Source organism: Anomaloglossus baeobatrachus, chromosome 1 (genome assembly GCF_048569485.1).
Source record: "Anomaloglossus baeobatrachus isolate aAnoBae1 chromosome 1, aAnoBae1.hap1, whole genome shotgun sequence".
NCBI lineage: Eukaryota > Metazoa > Chordata > Amphibia > Anura > Aromobatidae > Anomaloglossus > Anomaloglossus baeobatrachus.
Window position 1 is genome coordinate 643,935,453 of NC_134353.1, and position 19,117 is coordinate 643,954,569.

At 46.0% G+C, this 19,117-nt stretch overlaps 1 protein-coding gene across 1 annotated transcript in view; it reads right to left on the reverse strand.

Annotated features, from left to right (window-relative positions):
* LOC142244574 (platelet endothelial cell adhesion molecule-like) overlaps positions 1-19,117 on the reverse strand; it is a 108,880-nt gene that overhangs the window by 81,968 nt on the left and 7,795 nt on the right. The window contains exon 2 of the mRNA XM_075316862.1: positions 17,626-17,661. Within this exon, the coding sequence (XP_075172977.1) occupies positions 17,626-17,661 (36 nt within the window). The remainder of the gene's footprint in view (positions 1-17,625; positions 17,662-19,117) is intronic.

Below are 19,117 nucleotides of genomic sequence, written 5' to 3' on the forward strand. Positions count from 1 at the left end.
AACAATGATCAGACCCCTGCTGCGAGATTGCTGCTCGCTCCTGGATGTTCCAGGTCATTTTTTGATCGCTGCTATCCCGCTGCGCCATGATGATAAGCTCTGCATCCTTGTGTTTGACACCGCAGCAGCGGCGGTTGCGACGACGCTGAAGGCAGTGACGTAGGACTGAAGGCAGGACAAGGGCGTGTTTTTGCGGTGTATTTTGCAACGCCCCTACGATTCCGATTGGTGGTTACAACAGCATTCCGATTGGGTACCTTGCCGAAGGCGTTACAGTGATTTCATTCTTTAAGTTCCATTCTTTGTTCCACGTAGTAGATTCTCTGTCTGGTGTCGCTAGTGTGTCGTACTTTGTGGATCTGAATGAAATGAAATAGAATGAATGAAAGCACTACTGCGTCTTCCTTTGTTTGGCACGGTCACCCAATCAGGCGCCGCTGTAGTGATCGCCAATCGGAATAGAGGGGTGGGAAAAAAGGCAACACAAAGGCGCTGTAGCGATCACCAATGCGAACAGAGGGGCGTTAAAAGAGGCAAAGCAAAACATGTCTAGGAGTAAACACCACGACTCTATCAAGGTCTGAGTCGTCGCACAGCGATGCGTGTGACACTGCACAACGACCGTCAAGGTCGCAATGATCGCTGCTCCGTCGCTGCTTAAAATTACATGTTTGACAGCTAACTAGCGATCATCTATGGTCGCTGTTATGTCACAGGAAATGGTGACGTAACAGCGACGTCGTTGACGTTGTGTGTGAACCCAACTTAACATACAGTGTCTGTGCTATATGCTGGAGGAGAGATTATCAGACTCAGGGGACCAGTGGGTGATCCACTAATTTCCTGGTAGGCTGAAGAACAGTGAAATCATTCTCTTTAATAGCAGCATAAGATCGCCCAGCAGCTGCAGGAAACCGGCGGCTGGGTGATCAATGTACTGCTATTAAAGAGAATTAATGTCACTGCTCTCCCCACCCATAAGCCTTCATACCTCTCGGCACTGGCTTCAGCGGGATTATGGACACATGCATATGCTTTTCTTAAGCAGCCAGCACATGTTTTAACCCTAACGCCAGCTGCTGCCTCCTTTGACGCCGATGAAGCACCCCACAGGGCCTGGAGGAATACTCACCCTTGTATACTGATAGGGAATTTAGATTGTGAGCCCCAATGAGGACAATGATGATGATTGTGTAGTGGGTGGGCCTACCCCCTACTTGTTTAGCATAGCTACCCGGCATTGTGATTATTAAAAGTGTTGAATTTTATGTTTTTATGTGATGTGTTAGGGCACCCCCTAGTGGCCGGGTGGGACGGCTGTTGCCACCGGGGAGGAGGAGTCGGCCGGATATCTAGGCGACGTCTGAATGTGTGTGGGGGAGAGGGATCCGGGTCAGCGGAGTGCGAGCATCTGCAGCGGCAAGTGCGATAGTGTGAGCGGAACATCAAGGGACACCAGAGAGGAGGAGGTGGACGTAACCTCAGAGCCTATTCTGCCGGTGTGGGTCCGGTGTATGCTTGGCTGAATAGTGGGTGCCCGAAGGAAGTAGAGTACGGAGGGCATATCCCCACCCGAGGTGGCGTTTGGTCAGAGTGTCCCCAGCTCCACTAATATTGCCGTGATCCGCTGACCGGAGTGGTTTTTACCGGAGTGTCTGTCGAGCTGAGAGGTCCGGGACAGCAGTGTGTGCACTTGGGCAGAGTGTGAGCGAAACAGCACGGGACACCGGAGATAAGGAGGTGGACGCAACCTCAGAGCCTATTCTGCCGGTGTGGGTCCGGTGTATGCTTGGCTGAATAGTGGGCGCCCGAAGGAAGTAGAGTACGGAGGGCATATCCCCACCCGAGGTGGCGTTTGGTCAGGGTGTCCCCAGCTCCACTGAAAGTCTACAACTGCCTGTTTCTTTACTGTCTGCTGTTCGGATTATAGGACTGTGCTGAATAAATGTTCTCTTTTATTGCATTCAACTCCTGCCTGAAGTCTTTTTGTGTAATGGAGAACGAAGACACTGACACACACTGTTTTAACTCTGGAGAAGTGATGAAGCCAGGGATGTGCTTGCACCATAGTGCTGCCACGACTACACAGCCAGAGGCCTCCCTGTCTGGTCACTTCATGTGGCGTAGTCGGCAGGATACGAGTCCCCTGCTAGGGACCCAAGAGACTGGAGATCAGGTCGTGCCTGAAGCACAAGATCCGGACCATGATACAAGATTTCCAGTCCCGTGGTGGGAAGAGAACCTAGTACCCGTAGCGTTGGGCCGGGTACAAGATGGCGGCAAGGAGGCCGTTATCTGTGAGGAAGAGAAGGCGCGGAAAATTGGCGCCAAAAGAAGAGCCTGGGGCTGGCCGGCGCCGAAGAAAAAGGACAGAGTACTCCGCCCAAAGAGGGGAGGCGCCAGCTCCAGGGCATTAAAGACGAAGAAAAGGAAAAAAAAGTACCTCAGCGGAGGAGTCGAGATGATGCGCAGGGCTGGGGGTGGAGTTTGTTCAAGAGCGGGAAACGAAGACCCGCCTCCACTTCCTCCAGTCTTAGCGTCGACACCACCGCCATTACCAGCGATTCCGTTGAGAACCGAGATGGAGAACTTTGGGCAACCTGCGGAGTTGGCGACGACTATGGCCCTCATCAGCCTTGGCCGAGGCCGACCCCGGTTCGCCCCTGCTAACGAGGCCGCGATAGCGGATCTCCCCATTGGGCCGGGAGGCTCTACAAGACCGGACAAGGTCTCTTGGAAGACCTCATGGGACGCTCAAACCGGGAGCACCATTACAGAAGTGAAGGCGACCTATGCTACCCCGCCCATGCCAAGCCGTCCGGGGGTTACTGCTTTCCCATGGGACACCCTGCAGCTTAACGCCGCCGCCACACCAGTTGTCCCGGCGCCGGAGTCGGCCGAGGAGTTAGCCGGGCGTCTAGAGGAGGACCACCTGGGCTTCTTCTGGGACCCAGTCATCGCCCCGCCGGAGAAGGCGCGCCCCAGTGTTCCGCCCCCGAAGCCTGATCCCGTCCGGGAACGGCTCCTGGCTGAGACCATAGTCCGGGAAATGCTGTCCGGTCCCGGTGGAGAGGATCTGGCCCAGCAGTTTGTGACCGGGGTGGTTGTTAAGTTCAACCAGCAGGAGGGGTATGGATTCATCCGTGAAGTAGAGACCGGGGATGACTACTTCTACAACCGAGTTCACCTGGACGTAGAAGGACTCCCCAAGCGACTCCATACCCTGTGGCCGGGCGAGAAAGTCAGCTTCTTGCCGGACAAAGGTAGCCGCGGTCTGTTTGCGGTGTGTGTTTCCCGCATGCCCACCACCCGGGAAGCGGAACAGTGGCAGGAGGAGATTGCGTGGGAGGAGCAGCAAGAGCGACGACAGAGCCGTACTAGACCGGCCGCGCCTCCTCAACCCCGGCGCGTACCGACGGCTGCCCCGGAAACAGTGGCAGAGCCAGCCCTCGATCCGGAGAAGCTTCCAACCGTGGTGGCGGTGACGCAAAATGTCAACAACAAACCAGTTTTCATGCTGGACGCGTCGCCCGCCGCACCACCACCGTCCCGGGCAGAGACGCCATCACCGCCAAGAGGTGCTGCAGCAGCTGTGCCGGGAGAGCCGTGCTACGCTCCGGTGTCTTTCAGGCGGATCCGCCGCCAGCCAGGACAATCTCTGGGGGCCTATATCCAGGCTCAAGCGGAAGAATGGAAGAGAGCCTGGCCCCCAGAGTAAGCTGTTCGCTCCAGCACCTGTGAAGACCGGAATTGTTGTAAACCGGCAGAAAGTTGCTTTTGTTGAAAAGTTTTACGGGCCTGTTGCCCTTCAGCAAAGACCGGGAGCGCTATTGAAGCCTCCGGGCACCTTCAGCAAAGACCGGGAGCGCTATTGAAGCCTCCGGGCACCTTCAGCAAAGACCGGGAGCGCTATTGAAGCCTCCGGGCACTTTCAGCAAAGACCGGGAGCGCTATTGAAGCCTCCGGGCACCTCCAGCAAAGACCGGGAGCGCTATTGAAGCCTCCGGGCGCACATCTAAGACCGGGAGCGCTGTTGAGCCTCCGGGCGCTATCCAGAGACCGGGAGCGCTGTTGCGCCATAAAGCGTCCCTAAAGACCGGGAGCGCCGCTGAACTGGTGCCGCTGTTGAGGACTGACCCAGAAGGTTTTTATGTGCTAATATGTTTAAAGTTTTAGAGCCTTGCCGGGAGGCTCGGATTTTTAAGAGGGGAGGCATGTAGTGGGTGGGCCTACCCCCTACTTGTTTAGCATAGCTACCCGGCATTGTGATTATTAAAAGTGTTGAATTTTATGTTTTTATGTGATGTGTTAGGGCACCCCCTAGTGGCCGGGTGGGACGGCTGTTGCCACCGGGGAGGAGGAGTCGGCCGGATATCTAGGCGACGTCTGAATGTGTGTGGGGGAGAGGGATCCGGGTCAGCGGAGTGCGAGCATCTGCAGCGGCAAGTGCGATAGTGTGAGCGGAACATCAAGGGACACCAGAGAGGAGGAGGTGGACGTAACCTCAGAGCCTATTCTGCCGGTGTGGGTCCGGTGTATGCTTGGCTGAATAGTGGGTGCCCGAAGGAAGTAGAGTACGGAGGGCATATCCCCACCCGAGGTGGCGTTTGGTCAGAGTGTCCCCAGCTCCACTAATATTGCCGTGATCCGCTGACCGGAGTGGTTTTTACCGGAGTGTCTGTCGAGCTGAGAGGTCCGGGACAGCAGTGTGTGCACTTGGGCAGAGTGTGAGCGAAACAGCACGGGACACCGGAGATAAGGAGGTGGACGCAACCTCAGAGCCTATTCTGCCGGTGTGGGTCCGGTGTATGCTTGGCTGAATAGTGGGCGCCCGAAGGAAGTAGAGTACGGAGGGCATATCCCCACCCGAGGTGGCGTTTGGTCAGGGTGTCCCCAGCTCCACTGAAAGTCTACAACTGCCTGTTTCTTTACTGTCTGCTGTTCGGATTATAGGACTGTGCTGAATAAATGTTCTCTTTTATTGCATTCAACTCCTGCCTGAAGTCTTTTTGTGTAATGGAGAACGAAGACACTGACACACACTGTTTTAACTCTGGAGAAGTGATGAAGCCAGGGATGTGCTTGCACCATAGTGCTGCCACGACTACACAGCCAGAGGCCTCCCTGTCTGGTCACTTCAATTGTCTATAAAGCACTGTGGATTTAGTCGCGCTGTATAAGGCCTCCGACACACTCACGTGCCGCTGGTCCATGTGTGCCATTTTTTACACGGACCGGAGACACGTGCACGCGGGGACCTAGGTAATCCCTATGGTTCGGAGACACGTAAGTATTTTGGAACAGAACGTGTGTCCGTTCCGTACTTACGTGTCTCCATGTGTTAAAAATGCTGACATGTCCATGTTGCTCCGGCAGCACGGGTGTCACACGGCCCGCACCCGTACCACACGGATGTAGTGTGGATGCGGTCCCGTGTAACACGCGCCGGAGAAAACACACATGTCAGAGTAAAAAAAAAAAACAAAAAATCGATACTCACCTTCTCCAGCCCTCCTGTCTCTTCCGCTGCTGTCACTTGCTGCCGACCGCCGCTCATTATACTCATTTAATATTCACTTCACTGCGGCCGGCAGCAGCAGCAGCGGGGACACGGCAGGGCTGGAGCCGAAGATCAGCACCACGGACAGCAGGAAGGAAGGACCCAGTGAGTGTGCAAATTAATGGTTCTCCGTGTGTTATCGCGGATAGCACACGGAGAACACACATGGACCGCACCTTCCAGAGACACGTACTTACCTACACGCACCACGCAGGGTAAATACGTGTCTCGCGGTATGTGCGTGATTTTCACGTGAGTGTGTCGGAGGCCTTAGTGAGCAAAATAAATGTCCACTACCATTGATCTGATATACTGCATAAATAAGATACCTTTTTTCCTGGAGTGCTGTTTTAAATGAATTTTACAACTGACCGTAATTACTTCTCGAAGCTAAATGCTTCAAGCCAGGTTGTAATCTTAGAATTATTCTCCATTAATGTTTCCAATTTCTTGACATTTTTAAGAAGATTTTGTCCAGAGAAAGAATTGTGTCTACGAAGAGTTATCAAATTTTCCAAATTTAGTAACGAGATTTATCCAGATTCTTGAACACAAGCCTTCATGTGGAGCTGTGCCATCATGCCATGTGCTCTGCTTTGATAAATTAGCCATAATTTGTAAATATTTTCACAGCACTGAATATAAAAGTGGATGTGTGATGTGTATATAGCACGAAATAAAAGAACGTCTAATTATATAAATGTAAAAATTCTATCATGAATTTTCAATTTTGTGTTAATATTAATCACACTGGTATTTGGAAATAATGCAGTGACATTAAAACATTTTTGGTGACCACCAAAGTTCCCGTCAGTTGTGGCAGTGAAGAAACTCTACTTTCAACAGACCAACTAAATGAAACATTTACTACTATGCTATAAAACATTTACTAAGACATTTGACGTCAGAGGCCAAGAGCCCAAGGCTGCACTACTGAGAGATTTTGAGTTTGTCTCCGAATTTCCATCATGTGCAGTTAATGAGTATTTTATTTTTTACCCCATTAATCAATAGCACACATGAAAAGAATAAACTGTGCAATTTATCTTATCAGAGAAAACGACTTAATTCTCCTCCTGGACTGATCATTCATACTCAACATTCTCAATTCACAGGTAATACATGTATTCATTGAATAAGGATTTTACCATTATTAAGATAGGACAGCTGGTGTTCATAAACCTCTAAGGAGATATGTAACAGTCTATTCAGGAGAACTCGCAGAAGAATGTGTGTGTGTGTGTGTGAGAGAGTGTGTGTGTGTGAGTGTGTGTGTGTGTCTGTGTCTGTGTGTATGTGTGTGTGAGAGAGTGTGTGTGTCTAGCTCCTTCTCTCCATAAAATTTTAAAAGCAGCAACTGTCTTCTAATATCTGGGCAATGGTGAACATATTTAATCACTAAGTACTTATTTTACCAATAAATTGAGGATGAAAGATCGATCTAGGAGGAGAAAGAAGCAGAGTTCTCTGCTAAGATATATTACAAATTTACTTATTTTCATATGTGCTATTTATTTATGAAATACATTTCTTCTCTATTCCTATTCTAAATTGATTTCCCCTTTCAGGAGAAATTATTTTTAAATATTTGACTTTTTTTTTTTCAACAAAGGACGTGCTTCAAATAGGAATTTAGCATGACATTGTATTTCTTTTTATTTTATTTGTATTTTTGTTTTTCTTATGTATTTTTTTCATTTATTTCACACACTGTGCTGTTGGTGATTTTGGTGCTGTAGTCATGTTCTGATGCTGGTTCTAGTGGACTATTTACTAATTTTGGTTCTGGTGCTGTATTTATGTAGTATTGATGGCTCTGATGTTCTTTTTATGTACTAATGATGACTATGGTTTTGTATTCATGTACTTATGATGGCTCTGGAGATGAATACATCAACAGAGCCATCAACACTATATGAATACAGCACCAGAACAACAATCAGTACATGAATACTTCATCAGAACCACCATTAGCACAGGAATATGATACAAAACCAACCATCAGTACATGAAAATATCACAAGAACCACGAACAGTACAGCACCAGAACCATGAACACTTTTGTTGCAAACTGTATTTGTGGCATGATGGACATAAAAACCAAATAAGTATCTCTTTATCTATAATAAGAACTGTTTAGTTTCCATTAGAGTATCCGTCAAATACTGAACACTTGATTTGTAACCAATTGGCCCCCGTTGTTGTTACAGTTAGATCCAGAAATATTTGGACAGTGACACAATTTTCGCGAGTTGGGCTCTGCATGCCACCACATTGGATTTGAAATGAAACCTCTACAACAGAATTCAAGTGCAGATTGTAACGTTTAATTTGAAGGTTTGAACACAAATATCTGATAGAAATTGTAGGAATTGTACACATTTCTTTACAAACACTCCACATTTTAGGAGGTCAAAAGTAATTGGACAAATAAACCAAACCCAAACAAAATATTTTTATTTTCAATATTTTGTTGCGAATCCTTTGGAGGCAATCACTGCCTTAAGTCTGGAACCCATGGACATCACCAAACGCTGGGTTTCCTCCTCCTTAATGCTTTGCCAGGCCTTTACAGCCGCAGCCTTCAGGTCTTGCTTGTTTGTGGGTCTTTCCGTCTTAAGTCTGGATTTGAGCAAGTGAAATGCATGCTCAATTGGGTTAAGATCTGGTGATTGACTTGGCCATTGCAGAATGTTCCACTTTTTTGCACTCATGAACTCCTGGGTAGCTTTGGCTGTATGCTTGGGGTCATTGTCCATCTGTACCATGAAGCGCCGTCCGATCAACTTTGCGGCATTTGGCTGAATCTGGGCTGAAAGTATATCCTGGTACACTTCAGAATTCATCTGGCTACTCTTGTCTGCTGTTATGTCATCAATAAACACAAGTGACCCAGTGCCATTGAAAGCCATGCATGCCCATGCCATCATGTTGCCTCCACCATGTTTTACAGAGGATGTGGTGTGCCTTGGATCATGTGCCATTCCCTTTCTTCTCCAAACTTTTTTCTTCCCATCATTCTGGTACAGGTTGATCTTTGTCTCATCTGTCCATAGAATACTTTTCCAGAACTGAGCTGGCTTCATGAGGTGTTTTTCAGCAAATTTAACTCTGGCCTGTCTATTTTTGGAATTGATGAATGGTTTGCATCTAGATGTGAACCCTTTGTATTTACTTTCATGGAGTCTTCTCTTTACTGTTGACTTAGAGACAGATACACCTACTTCACTGAAAGTGTTCTGGACTTTAGTTGATGTTGTGAACGGGTTCTTCTTCACCAAAGAAAGTATGCGGCGATCATCCACCACTGTTGTCATCCGTGGACGCCCAGGCCTTTTTGAGTTCCCAAGCTCACCAGTCAATTCCTTTTTTCTCAGAATGTACCTGACTGTTGATTTTGCTACTCCAAGCATGTCTGCTATCTCTCTGATGGATTTTTTCTTTTTTTTCAGCCTCAGGATGTTCTGCTTCACCTCAATTGAGAGTTCCTTAGACCGCATGTTGTCTGGTCACAGCAACAGCTTCCAAATGCAAAACCACACACCTGTAATCAACCCCAGACCTTTTAACTACTTCATTGATTACAGGTTAACGAGGGAGACGCCTTCAGAGTTAATTGCAGCCCTTAGAGTCCCTTGTCCAATTACTTTTGGTCCCTTTAAAAAGAGGAGGCTATGCATTACAGAGCTATGATTCCTAAACCCTTTCTCCGATTTGGATGTGAAAACTCTCATATTGCAGCTGGGAGTGTGTACTTTCAGCCCATATTATATATATAATTGTATTTCTGAACATGTTTTTGTAAACAGCTAAAATAACAAAACTTGTGTCACTGTCCAAATATTTCTGGACCTAACTGTATGTTATATTAGTTTACATGACTAACCTAAGGTGTGATATTAAAGGATGTCAGGGATGGATAATGCTATTTGTCCCCTGTATTGTGTAAATGATTGCCAAACAATAAATTATTCTATATATAATTTTAAAAATGCACCTCCTGTTGAGCCTTACTCCTGAAGTACATCACTTTTGTTTACTTTTGCTGGTATTTTTTGTGAAAAAGGCAACAATTTTAGCAGAAGCTTTATCCCAGCTTATTTCCTGACCCGTTCAAAAGGAGGGGGGTACGTTAGGGGCTATTTGAGCTAAATTTCTGATTCATTCTACTACTTAGGGACTGAGGGTTCATCGGTTGGGGGGACACCATTGGCTTTGTTTGCCTACGGCACCAAAATACCTTGTTCATACTGACGCACAACGTCTTCACCTTCGGGGAACGGTTCTACCTCCAGCGGCGCGGCACTGCGATGGGGGCGGCTTGCGCGCCATCGTACGCAAACCTCTTCCTGGGGTACTGGGAGAGAGAGGTTTTCGGCGGTGGCGTGCCGGCTAGCTCCCATGCGCAGTGCTGGCTCCGCTTTATTGATGACATATTTGTCATCTGGGGGGGAACCACCTCGGAGCTTGAGGGCTTTGTGCGTCACTTGAACTCCAACTCCTTTAACATCTATCTTACTTTCCATGCTGACCCCAATCAGGTGGACTTTTTGGATATTAATATATCTCTTACTGACCAGCGCCTTGTGTCTACTGATATTTACCGTAAGCCTTCCTCTGTTAACGCCCTTCTTCACGCATCTTCCGGCCATCCGAAATTTACCATCAATGCTATCCCCACAGGCCAATTTATCCGTCTTAAACGGATTTGCTCTGAGACAGGGGTATTTGAGGACCGGGCCAATGAGATGCGTGATAGGTTTAGGGCGAGAGGCTACAGTACAAGATCTATAAAGAAGGCATATAAACGCGCAAGGTCTGTTCCTCGAAACCAGCTTCTTTTGAGATTTAATCCCAATACGACACGCTGCACTGAACCTAAGATCCGTTTTGTGTCGTCATTCAACCGCCAGTGGGAACACATCAGAGGTATCCTTTCTAAACACTGGCCTATTTTACAAACTGAGCCTATGTTGAAGAACACTCTGCCTGATCGTCCTCTCATGACGGCTCGTCGTGGCCGGAGTTTACGCGATATGCTGGTCCACAGTCACTATTTAAGACCTAATAAACTACCCTTCGCAGGGCGACCCTTGGTTGGTTCGTTCCCCTGTGGATCTTGCATCGCGTGCCGCCACGGCAATATCATTCGGGCAACATCCTTCACATCCTCTAGTGGTGCTAGGACATTTGATATTCGTCATTACATCTCTTGCAACAGCACTGGCGTAATTTATTATGCCACGTGCGGCTGCAATTTAATATATGTCGGGCTAACTAGCCGTGAACTCAAAGTCCGCACTAGGGAACATGTGAGGGATATAATTGCCGCAAAACAAGTCAAACTTGAGGATGTTGACACTCTTAAGTCTATTCCCCGCCACTTTAGGGTTCACCACCGGTCGGACCCCTCAAGTTTTAAAGTGAGGGGAATCGACCAGGTGCACCTTGGATTGAGGGGCGGGGATATACACAAGATGTTGGCAAGGGCAGAGTGCCGGTGGATCTTTCTGCTTGGGTCCGTGGTACCTGACGGATTGAATGAAAGACAAACGTTTGTGTCATTTCTTTAGACCACCACGTCTCCTCCGTTGCGGGCAGTATTAATGTTTGTTGCTGGTTGGTTACAATTCCCATGTGCTGTTCATGTTCTGTTGAGTCTTTTTAACAAATTTTAACTCCACTTTTTGTGTTTTTTACCTTTTTCACAGCCTGTTTTTCTAATATGCCTGCCGGATGTTTTTCATGCCACCCCTTCTGGAGTTACAGTATCAGAATATTGAATATCTATATGAGCTGCAGAAAATGGAGTGTCTTATTGAAACTACTCTGGATTATTATCGCAGTTAATGCTTCGTTCTACAATATGACCTGAGCAGATATGTTTACTTATGTACCTGGTTGGGACGTTATGTATATTCATCACATGTATTTCTCGTCCATGATATGTTTATGTATGCTTAAGTTCGGTACACTGTTTACAATAAGCAGCCTAAATATAATTCGTCTGCTTTCGCTTTTACTAAACCTGCTTAGCTATATTTACCTGTTATGGCATATTCGATATACTTTCTTTGAGTTATCGCTATACAGGACGTTCCTTCCCAGGAGATTTATCTGCTTTCTTTCTGCCCTTACTGTTGCCAGTACTTAAGATGGGTTTTGGGATCGCACTTCCTGGTTGCGGGACTGCGCATGCGCGGTGTGCGCGGCTCTCTTTCCGGCGTTCCCTGGGTTCCTGACGTCAATAAGGGATTTCCCTCTACCCAGATGACGCCTGAGTAGCCGCTCATGCCGACGCGGCGCCTCTCCGCCCCCTCGAGCTGCGACAGGTGTTACCAATCCCGCTTCAGTACGGCAGGTATATTAGACTTACACATTGTCCTGTTGTCCACCGTCCCCTGAAGCAGTCCTCACACGAAACACGTGTCGGGACGATCCCTGTGTGTGCCTGCACGCTTCTCCTTGTTACCCTGGTAAGCTCCATACTGGTTCTTGGTCTTTTGCTGCACTGTTTACCTATAATGTGAGCCGGCTCCTTTACTCCTTCAGCTGGTAATTCCTGTGCTTACATTGTGTTGCCATATGTTTTCAGCACTGACCATACCAGTGAGCTATAAGCTACTTAATTGATATGATTCTTTGCATGCATCCACATGTGGGATTTTAATCACCCTCTATGTCTTTGTAATTTATTTATCTACATCCATGCCTTTTGTATTGTACCATTGTGTGTTCATTAAAAGTAAAAAAATTTTTTTTTTACCTGCACACTTGTGCATTTTGACTACTTTCTTGGTTTGAGGCATGTAGACACCTTGGCATAATGAATGACTTCTTCCTCCCCTGTATTCAATTGTGCCTTCAGAAGTCTTTGCCTATTACTGCTGTTAAAATCCAGCTACACTGTTCTACGGTTTTCATACCTTGTCACGGCCCTGCAATTGACCATAATTACTCCCCAAAGCTAAATGCTTCAAGCCAGATTGTAGTCTTAGAATTTATTCAATAATGTTTCCAATTTCTTGACATTTTTAAGACGATCTTGTCTAGGGGAAGACTTGTTTCTAAAAAGAGTTGTAAAATTGTACAAATTTAATACCAAGATCTATCCAGATTCTTGAACACAAGTCTTCATGTGGAGTTGTGCCATCATGCCATGTGCTCTGTTTTGATAAATTAGCCATAATTTGTAAATGTAAAAGCACTGAAGATAAAAGTGGACGTGTGATGTTTATATAGCACAAAATCAAAGAACATCTAATTATATCAATATAAAAATTATATCATGAATTTTCCGTTTTACATTATGAGTGTGAATATTAATCACACTTCTATTTGGAAATAATACACTGACATTAATGAGACCACCAAACTTCCTGTCAGTTGTGGCAGTGAAGAAACTCTACTTTCAATAGACCAACTGAATGAGAGATTTACTACTATACTATAAAATATTTGCTAAGACATTTAATGTCAGAGGCCACGAGGCCAAGGCTTCACTACTGAGAGATTTTGAGAACTTGTCTCCAAATTTCAGTCAGGTGCAGTTAAAGAGTAAGGCTATGTTCACATTTCCGTTGTTTTACTTCCGTCATTTTTGAGATGTCAACTGACGCAATGAATGTGTTATTTCACAGGGTTCCGTCCACAGGAATCCTGTGAAAAAATTGATCCGTCACGTCCGTTACATCCGTTGTGTGTCCGTTTTTTGATGGATCCGTCGTGATCCGTTTGTGTTTGGGACAGCCCAGTGGGTGTGCCAAACATGCTGGGCATGCTCAGTAGAGCATGATGGAATCCAGCACTGGATTCCGTCGTGTGACGGATTACGACGAAATCCAGCACCATAGACATCCATTATAGCTTGTGACGGATGGCGACGGGCACCTGCGGAGCTCGTTGTTTTGCCGCTCCAAAAAACGTTACATTCAGAGTTGCTCCCATCTGACAGTCAGTCAGTAAATGACTGATCCATCTCGCGGTGGATGCAACGCAAGGCCATCAGTCACAATCCGTCACTAATAGAAGTCTATGGGGAAAAAATGGATTGCTGCAAAATATTTTGCAGGATACTGTAATTCCTCAAGGTGACAGATTGCGACTGATGCAAAACAACAGAAGTGTGAACATAGCCTAAATGTCATTTTATTTTTTTCTATTAATAGCACGCATGAAAAGAAGAAACTGTCTAATTAATCTTATCAGAGATAGGAAATAACAGCTGGTATTTAGAAACCTCTAAAGAGATATGTAACAGTCTTTTCAGGAGAGCATGCAGAAGAACGTGTGTGTGCCTATAGCTCCTTCTCTCCATAGAATTTTAATAGCACTAACTGTCATCTATCTCAGTAATGAGAAAATATTTCTTTACTGAAGGCCTGAAAAACACTTCCGTTAAAAACACGCACGTGCCGTGAGACACGTATTTACCCTGCGTGTTGCGTGTGGTAAGTACGTGTCTCGGGTACGTGCGGTCCACATGTGTTCTTCGCGTGCTATCTGCGATAGCACACGTAGATCCGGTAATTTGCATACTCACGTGGTCCGCGCTGCTGTCTGTGGTGCTGATCTTCGGTCTCCAGCCCTGCCGTCTCCCCGCTGTTGCTGCTGCCAGCCGCAGTGAATTGAATATTAAATGAGCATAATGAGCAGCGGTCGGCAGCAAGTAGCAGCAGCGGCAGAGACAGGAGGGCTGGAGAAGGTGAGTAAATGTGTTTTTTTTTTTTCCACTGACACGTGTGTTTTCTCCGGCGCGTGTCACACAGGACCGCATCCACACTACATCCGTGTGGTACGGGTGCGGGCCGTGTGACACCCGTTTTGCCGGAGAAAACGTAGACATGTAAGCGTGTAGAAAAACGCACACACGTACAAACGCACACGGACACACGTTCCATGTGGTTTTACGTGTCTGTGCCTGCTACAATAGGGTAGCATTGCTGAACGTGTCTCCGTGCCGCCGGTACGTGCAAAAAATGGCAAACACGTGCCGGCGGCACGGATGTGTGTCGGAGGCCGAATACTTATTTTACCAATGAATTGAGAATGACAGATCGATCCAGGAGAAAGAAGCAGATTTCTCTGCTAAGATATATTACAAATTTCCTTATTTTCATTCGCACTATTGATTTATAAATAATTTTTTCTCTGTTCCTATTCTAAATTAATTTCCCCTTTCGGTAGAAATTATTTTTAAATATTTAACATTTTATTTTCAACACAGCTTGTTCTACAAACAGGAATTTAGAGTGCCATTGTCTTTGTTATTATTGTATTTTTAATTTTTCATGCTTTTTTTTTAATGTATTTTTTCATTTATTTCACACAATATGGCCACCTATGGTCTAAAAATGACCTTTAAGGGGCATTTAAACTTATTAAGGAGAAAATTCACATTTATTTTAAGGGAAAATTCTATTTCCTGGCTGCATAGCAGAATGAATGGGTCCCCTAACACCCAGTTGGTCCTGCTCTCAGCCTACACCCAGCGGTCTCATGATCACTGGGTCCAGAGAAGGAAGCACTGTCAGTGCTTTTTAATCTATATACACAAGCACTGTTTCAGAATTGTGCATGCATTTATCAAGAAGGCAGACATAGTAATAAATCATGTTTACCTTCTCTGTGAGATATTTGGTTGTGTATGATAGCAAGCTCCTCTCCTATACATCTACACAATTTCCTTTAGGCTGATTACTTTTTATTGACATTTTAGAACTCTATAGGGTGCTTTACATGCTGCAACATCGCTAACAATATATCGTCGGGGTCACGGTGTTTGTGATGCACATCTGGCGTCGTTAGCGACATCACAGCGTGTAACACCTATGAGCGACCTTAAACGATCGCAAAAGAGGCAAAAATCGTTGGTCTGTAACACGTTGTTCATTTACCAAAAATCGTTGTCTGGTCAGTAGCGAGGTTGTTTGTCGTTCCTGCTGCGTCACACATCGCTACGTGTGACGCGCAGGAACGACGAACATCTCCTTACCTGCGTCCACCGGCAATGAGGAAGGAAGTAGGTGGGCGGCATGTTCCGGCCGCTCATCTCCGCCCCTCCTCTGCTATTGGCCGGCCGCTTATGACGTGCCGAACGTATCTCACCCTTGAAGGAGGGATTGTTCAGTGGTCACAGTGACGTCGCTGCAAAGGTATGTGCATGTGACGCTGCCGTAGTGATAATGTTCGCTACGGCAGCGATCACCAAATGTCACACGAACGACGGGGGCGGGTGCGATCGCGCATGACATCACCAGCTATCGCTAGCGATGTCGCAGCGTGTAAAGCACCCTTATGGGCAGTCGAGTAGTAGTTAAACAATGTTAAAGGTGATGTTAAAAGTTGGTGGGCCAAAAAGTTGTCAACCGCATCTCTTAGACATTTATGGCATATCCTCTATATGTAGTTTCCTATTTACCACTTATATACATAAATGTGCTAAATAAAGTGTACATTTTCTAAATTTCCATTTGATATTAGGAATAAAGTGGTTGTCTCTATTCAGTGAAGTGGACCCCAACGCGGTATTATATCCATAAGGCCTCTCTCACACTCACGTGAAAATCACGCACGTGCTGCGAGACACGTATTTTCCTTGCGTGTTGCGTTTGGTAAGTACGTGTCTCCGGTACGTGCGGGCCACGTGTGTTCTACGTGTGCTATCCGCGATAACACACGGAGAACCGGAAATTTTAATACTCACGTGGTCCTTGCTGCTGTCCAGGGTACTGATCTTCGGCTCCAGCCTCGCCCACTCTCCACTGATGCTGCTTCCGTCCAAGTGGAGAGGCGGAGATCAGCGGCCGTGACATCACGCCCACCTCCTTAACACGCTCATAATGTGCGGCGGACGGCAGCAACTGTTTGCAGCGGAAGATTCTGCAGGGCTGGTGGAGGTGAGTATGTGTTTTTTTATATTAAGATAATGACACGTGTTTCTCCCGTGCGTGTCACACAGGACCGCATCCACACTACATCCGTGTGGTACGGGTGCGGGCTGTGTGACACCCGTGATGCCGGAGGAAACGTTGACATGTCGGCCGTTTTTGAACGCACACAAACGTGCAATCCACACGGACACACGTTCCGTGTGGATTTACGGTAATGTGCCTGTTACCATAGGGTAACATTGGTCTACGTGTGTATGTGTCTCCGGTACGTGAGAAAACTACCAAACACGTACCGGAGGCACGTATGTGTGAAAGAGGCCTAATAAACACAACAGGTACTTCCTCCCTGCTTCCCACTACTGCTCCAATCTCCGTGTTTTGGCGGCAGTGCGGACGTCATGTCAACAGTGCACATCCCCGCTGTAGCCAATTACTGAGTTTAGCGGCTTGTGTTGTCTCCCTTGGCACAACGGATGGGCTCAGTGATTGGCTACAGACGAGTTGCATGCTGTCTATGCAAAACACTGAGACCTGAACGGCGGCAGAAGCACTGGACCCAGAGAGGCTAAGACCTGCTGTAATTGTTATTATCAGCGCTATTTTACAGCATTTTAGGTTCATTTTCCTGAACATGAACTACCCATTTTTACTTATGTGTTTCCCAAAGTGACATGACTTGTTCACATGGTTTTCATGTAGCTGGGATTCTTCTCCATGCGACTGTATAACAGTATAAATGTACAATAGCTTTGGGTCCTGCTGTGCCCCGTCTGTTTTGAGGTCTGCGGACACACAGTGAGATAGCCTAAAAGAGATAGGGTCCATCATGATTGGGTACACAATGTCGCAGTGGGATGTTACTGTATGTTCATGTACTATTACTATTTACTTGCTGAAGGGTAGTTGCTCATTTGTTTTTATCCTAGGTTTTGTCTGTTACATGGCCACAGTGTGAATGCACCTGAACATTGCACTTATACCAACGTGTGTTTCTGCTCATTCCTTTGGTTTTGTATAATAGTTGAACAAAAGTATTATGGTTGGTATACCCTTTTTCAGTCTAATAGGTTAGAGATATATACAGCTATATACATCCAAGTGCAAACTTAACCTTAGAAGCAACTGAAATGTAGCTATAGAGAACAGTTAATTAAGATTTGATGGCTCTTATACCTGTTGTTAGGCCAATGTGTACATAAAGGAACAGCCCTAGAAGAAAAATAAGAATCACGCATTAGAAAAAAACAGGACACTAAAAAATGGAAGTAAAGAAATTTATCGCATCATGTACAGTCATTTTTCTATGAAAGCATCACTTAAATCTCGACTCACTGCAATGGCATCGCCTGGGCTGCCAGCATCCAGAACAAATATTCTACGTCCCCTACCCTGTGACCTATTAACACTCCATCCCTTCCCTTCCACCAGTTTGGTATTGACTATGTTATCCCTTATATTAAAGTAAAGGGACGGTTTTGGAGAACAAATAATATATTAACCCTTAAAAGCATCAATTTATTAGAAACCTTAAAAACATCCAAAAATACACACAATGATAAACCTAAAGTGCACAGGTAGAGAAGGGAGGAGGAACAAGAATAAAGCCCTAAAGATAAACCTCCCTGTCCACTACCTCACGCGGGGGTTGGCACCCTGAAGACAACGATATGGCGCCCCCACTCACCGACGGCTGTCCTCAACCTGCCCTATATTACCCTCACGGCAGGTATGAAAAGTGCTCAAACTAATAAAGTGCAAAAGTGCTCAGTGAGGATAGCCAGTGAGGTATACTAGAAAGAGGATCGTGTATACCTCAATTGCCTCGTGCCCAAATTGTCTCACATTAATAAATAGGTGAGGTTGGGGGGAGGTATTTAAACAGAGGTTGGGTGGGAGATGGATTTACCTGATCAAAAAGGGGAACCCTAGTACCAATCTCCTGACTGCCCCCTACCTGAAGCGGGGGTCGGCACCCTAGAATAAAACGATACAGTATAGTGCCCCCACTCCAAGATGGCTGCCCCTGAAACGGTCCCTAATGTACCCTGCCAGACAATATACAAATATAAAGTGCCTGTGCTGAAAACCTAAAGTGCATAGTGACACATATGTATAACAAATGGAACCACAGACAGCTTTCCTGATATGCAATAATAAATTATAGCAGCATCTATGTCAAAAAAGTGCCTGTGCTTAGTAATGGTGCAGGGTACTGAAACAATAGAGGGTACTCATCACTGATATAGCCAATACACGATCCTCAAGTTGCCTCGGATTGCCTCAACGCGTTTCTCCCACCGGGATCATCAGGAGGCCAGGTAAACAGCGTGACAAACAGATGTCATGATAAGCAGATAAAGACTTTTAATGGTTAATATATTATATGTTATCCCTTAAGCACATGTATTATATTTTGAGTAAATTACTGATGTAATCAATAGCTTTCCCTCTGATCCCCTAGTTTTCTTGCTTTTGCTGCAATCAGGCATAACATTTTAAATATATAAAATTATATACGGTACTTAATTTTTTTCCCCCTTTTTATTTTTCGCTACACTGTTTTATTTTATTTTTTTTAACCTATCCCTACGTTTTGACCTTCTACTATTATTATTATTATCATCATTATACTAATACTTTTAGCTTTCTTTTTATAATGCACCCA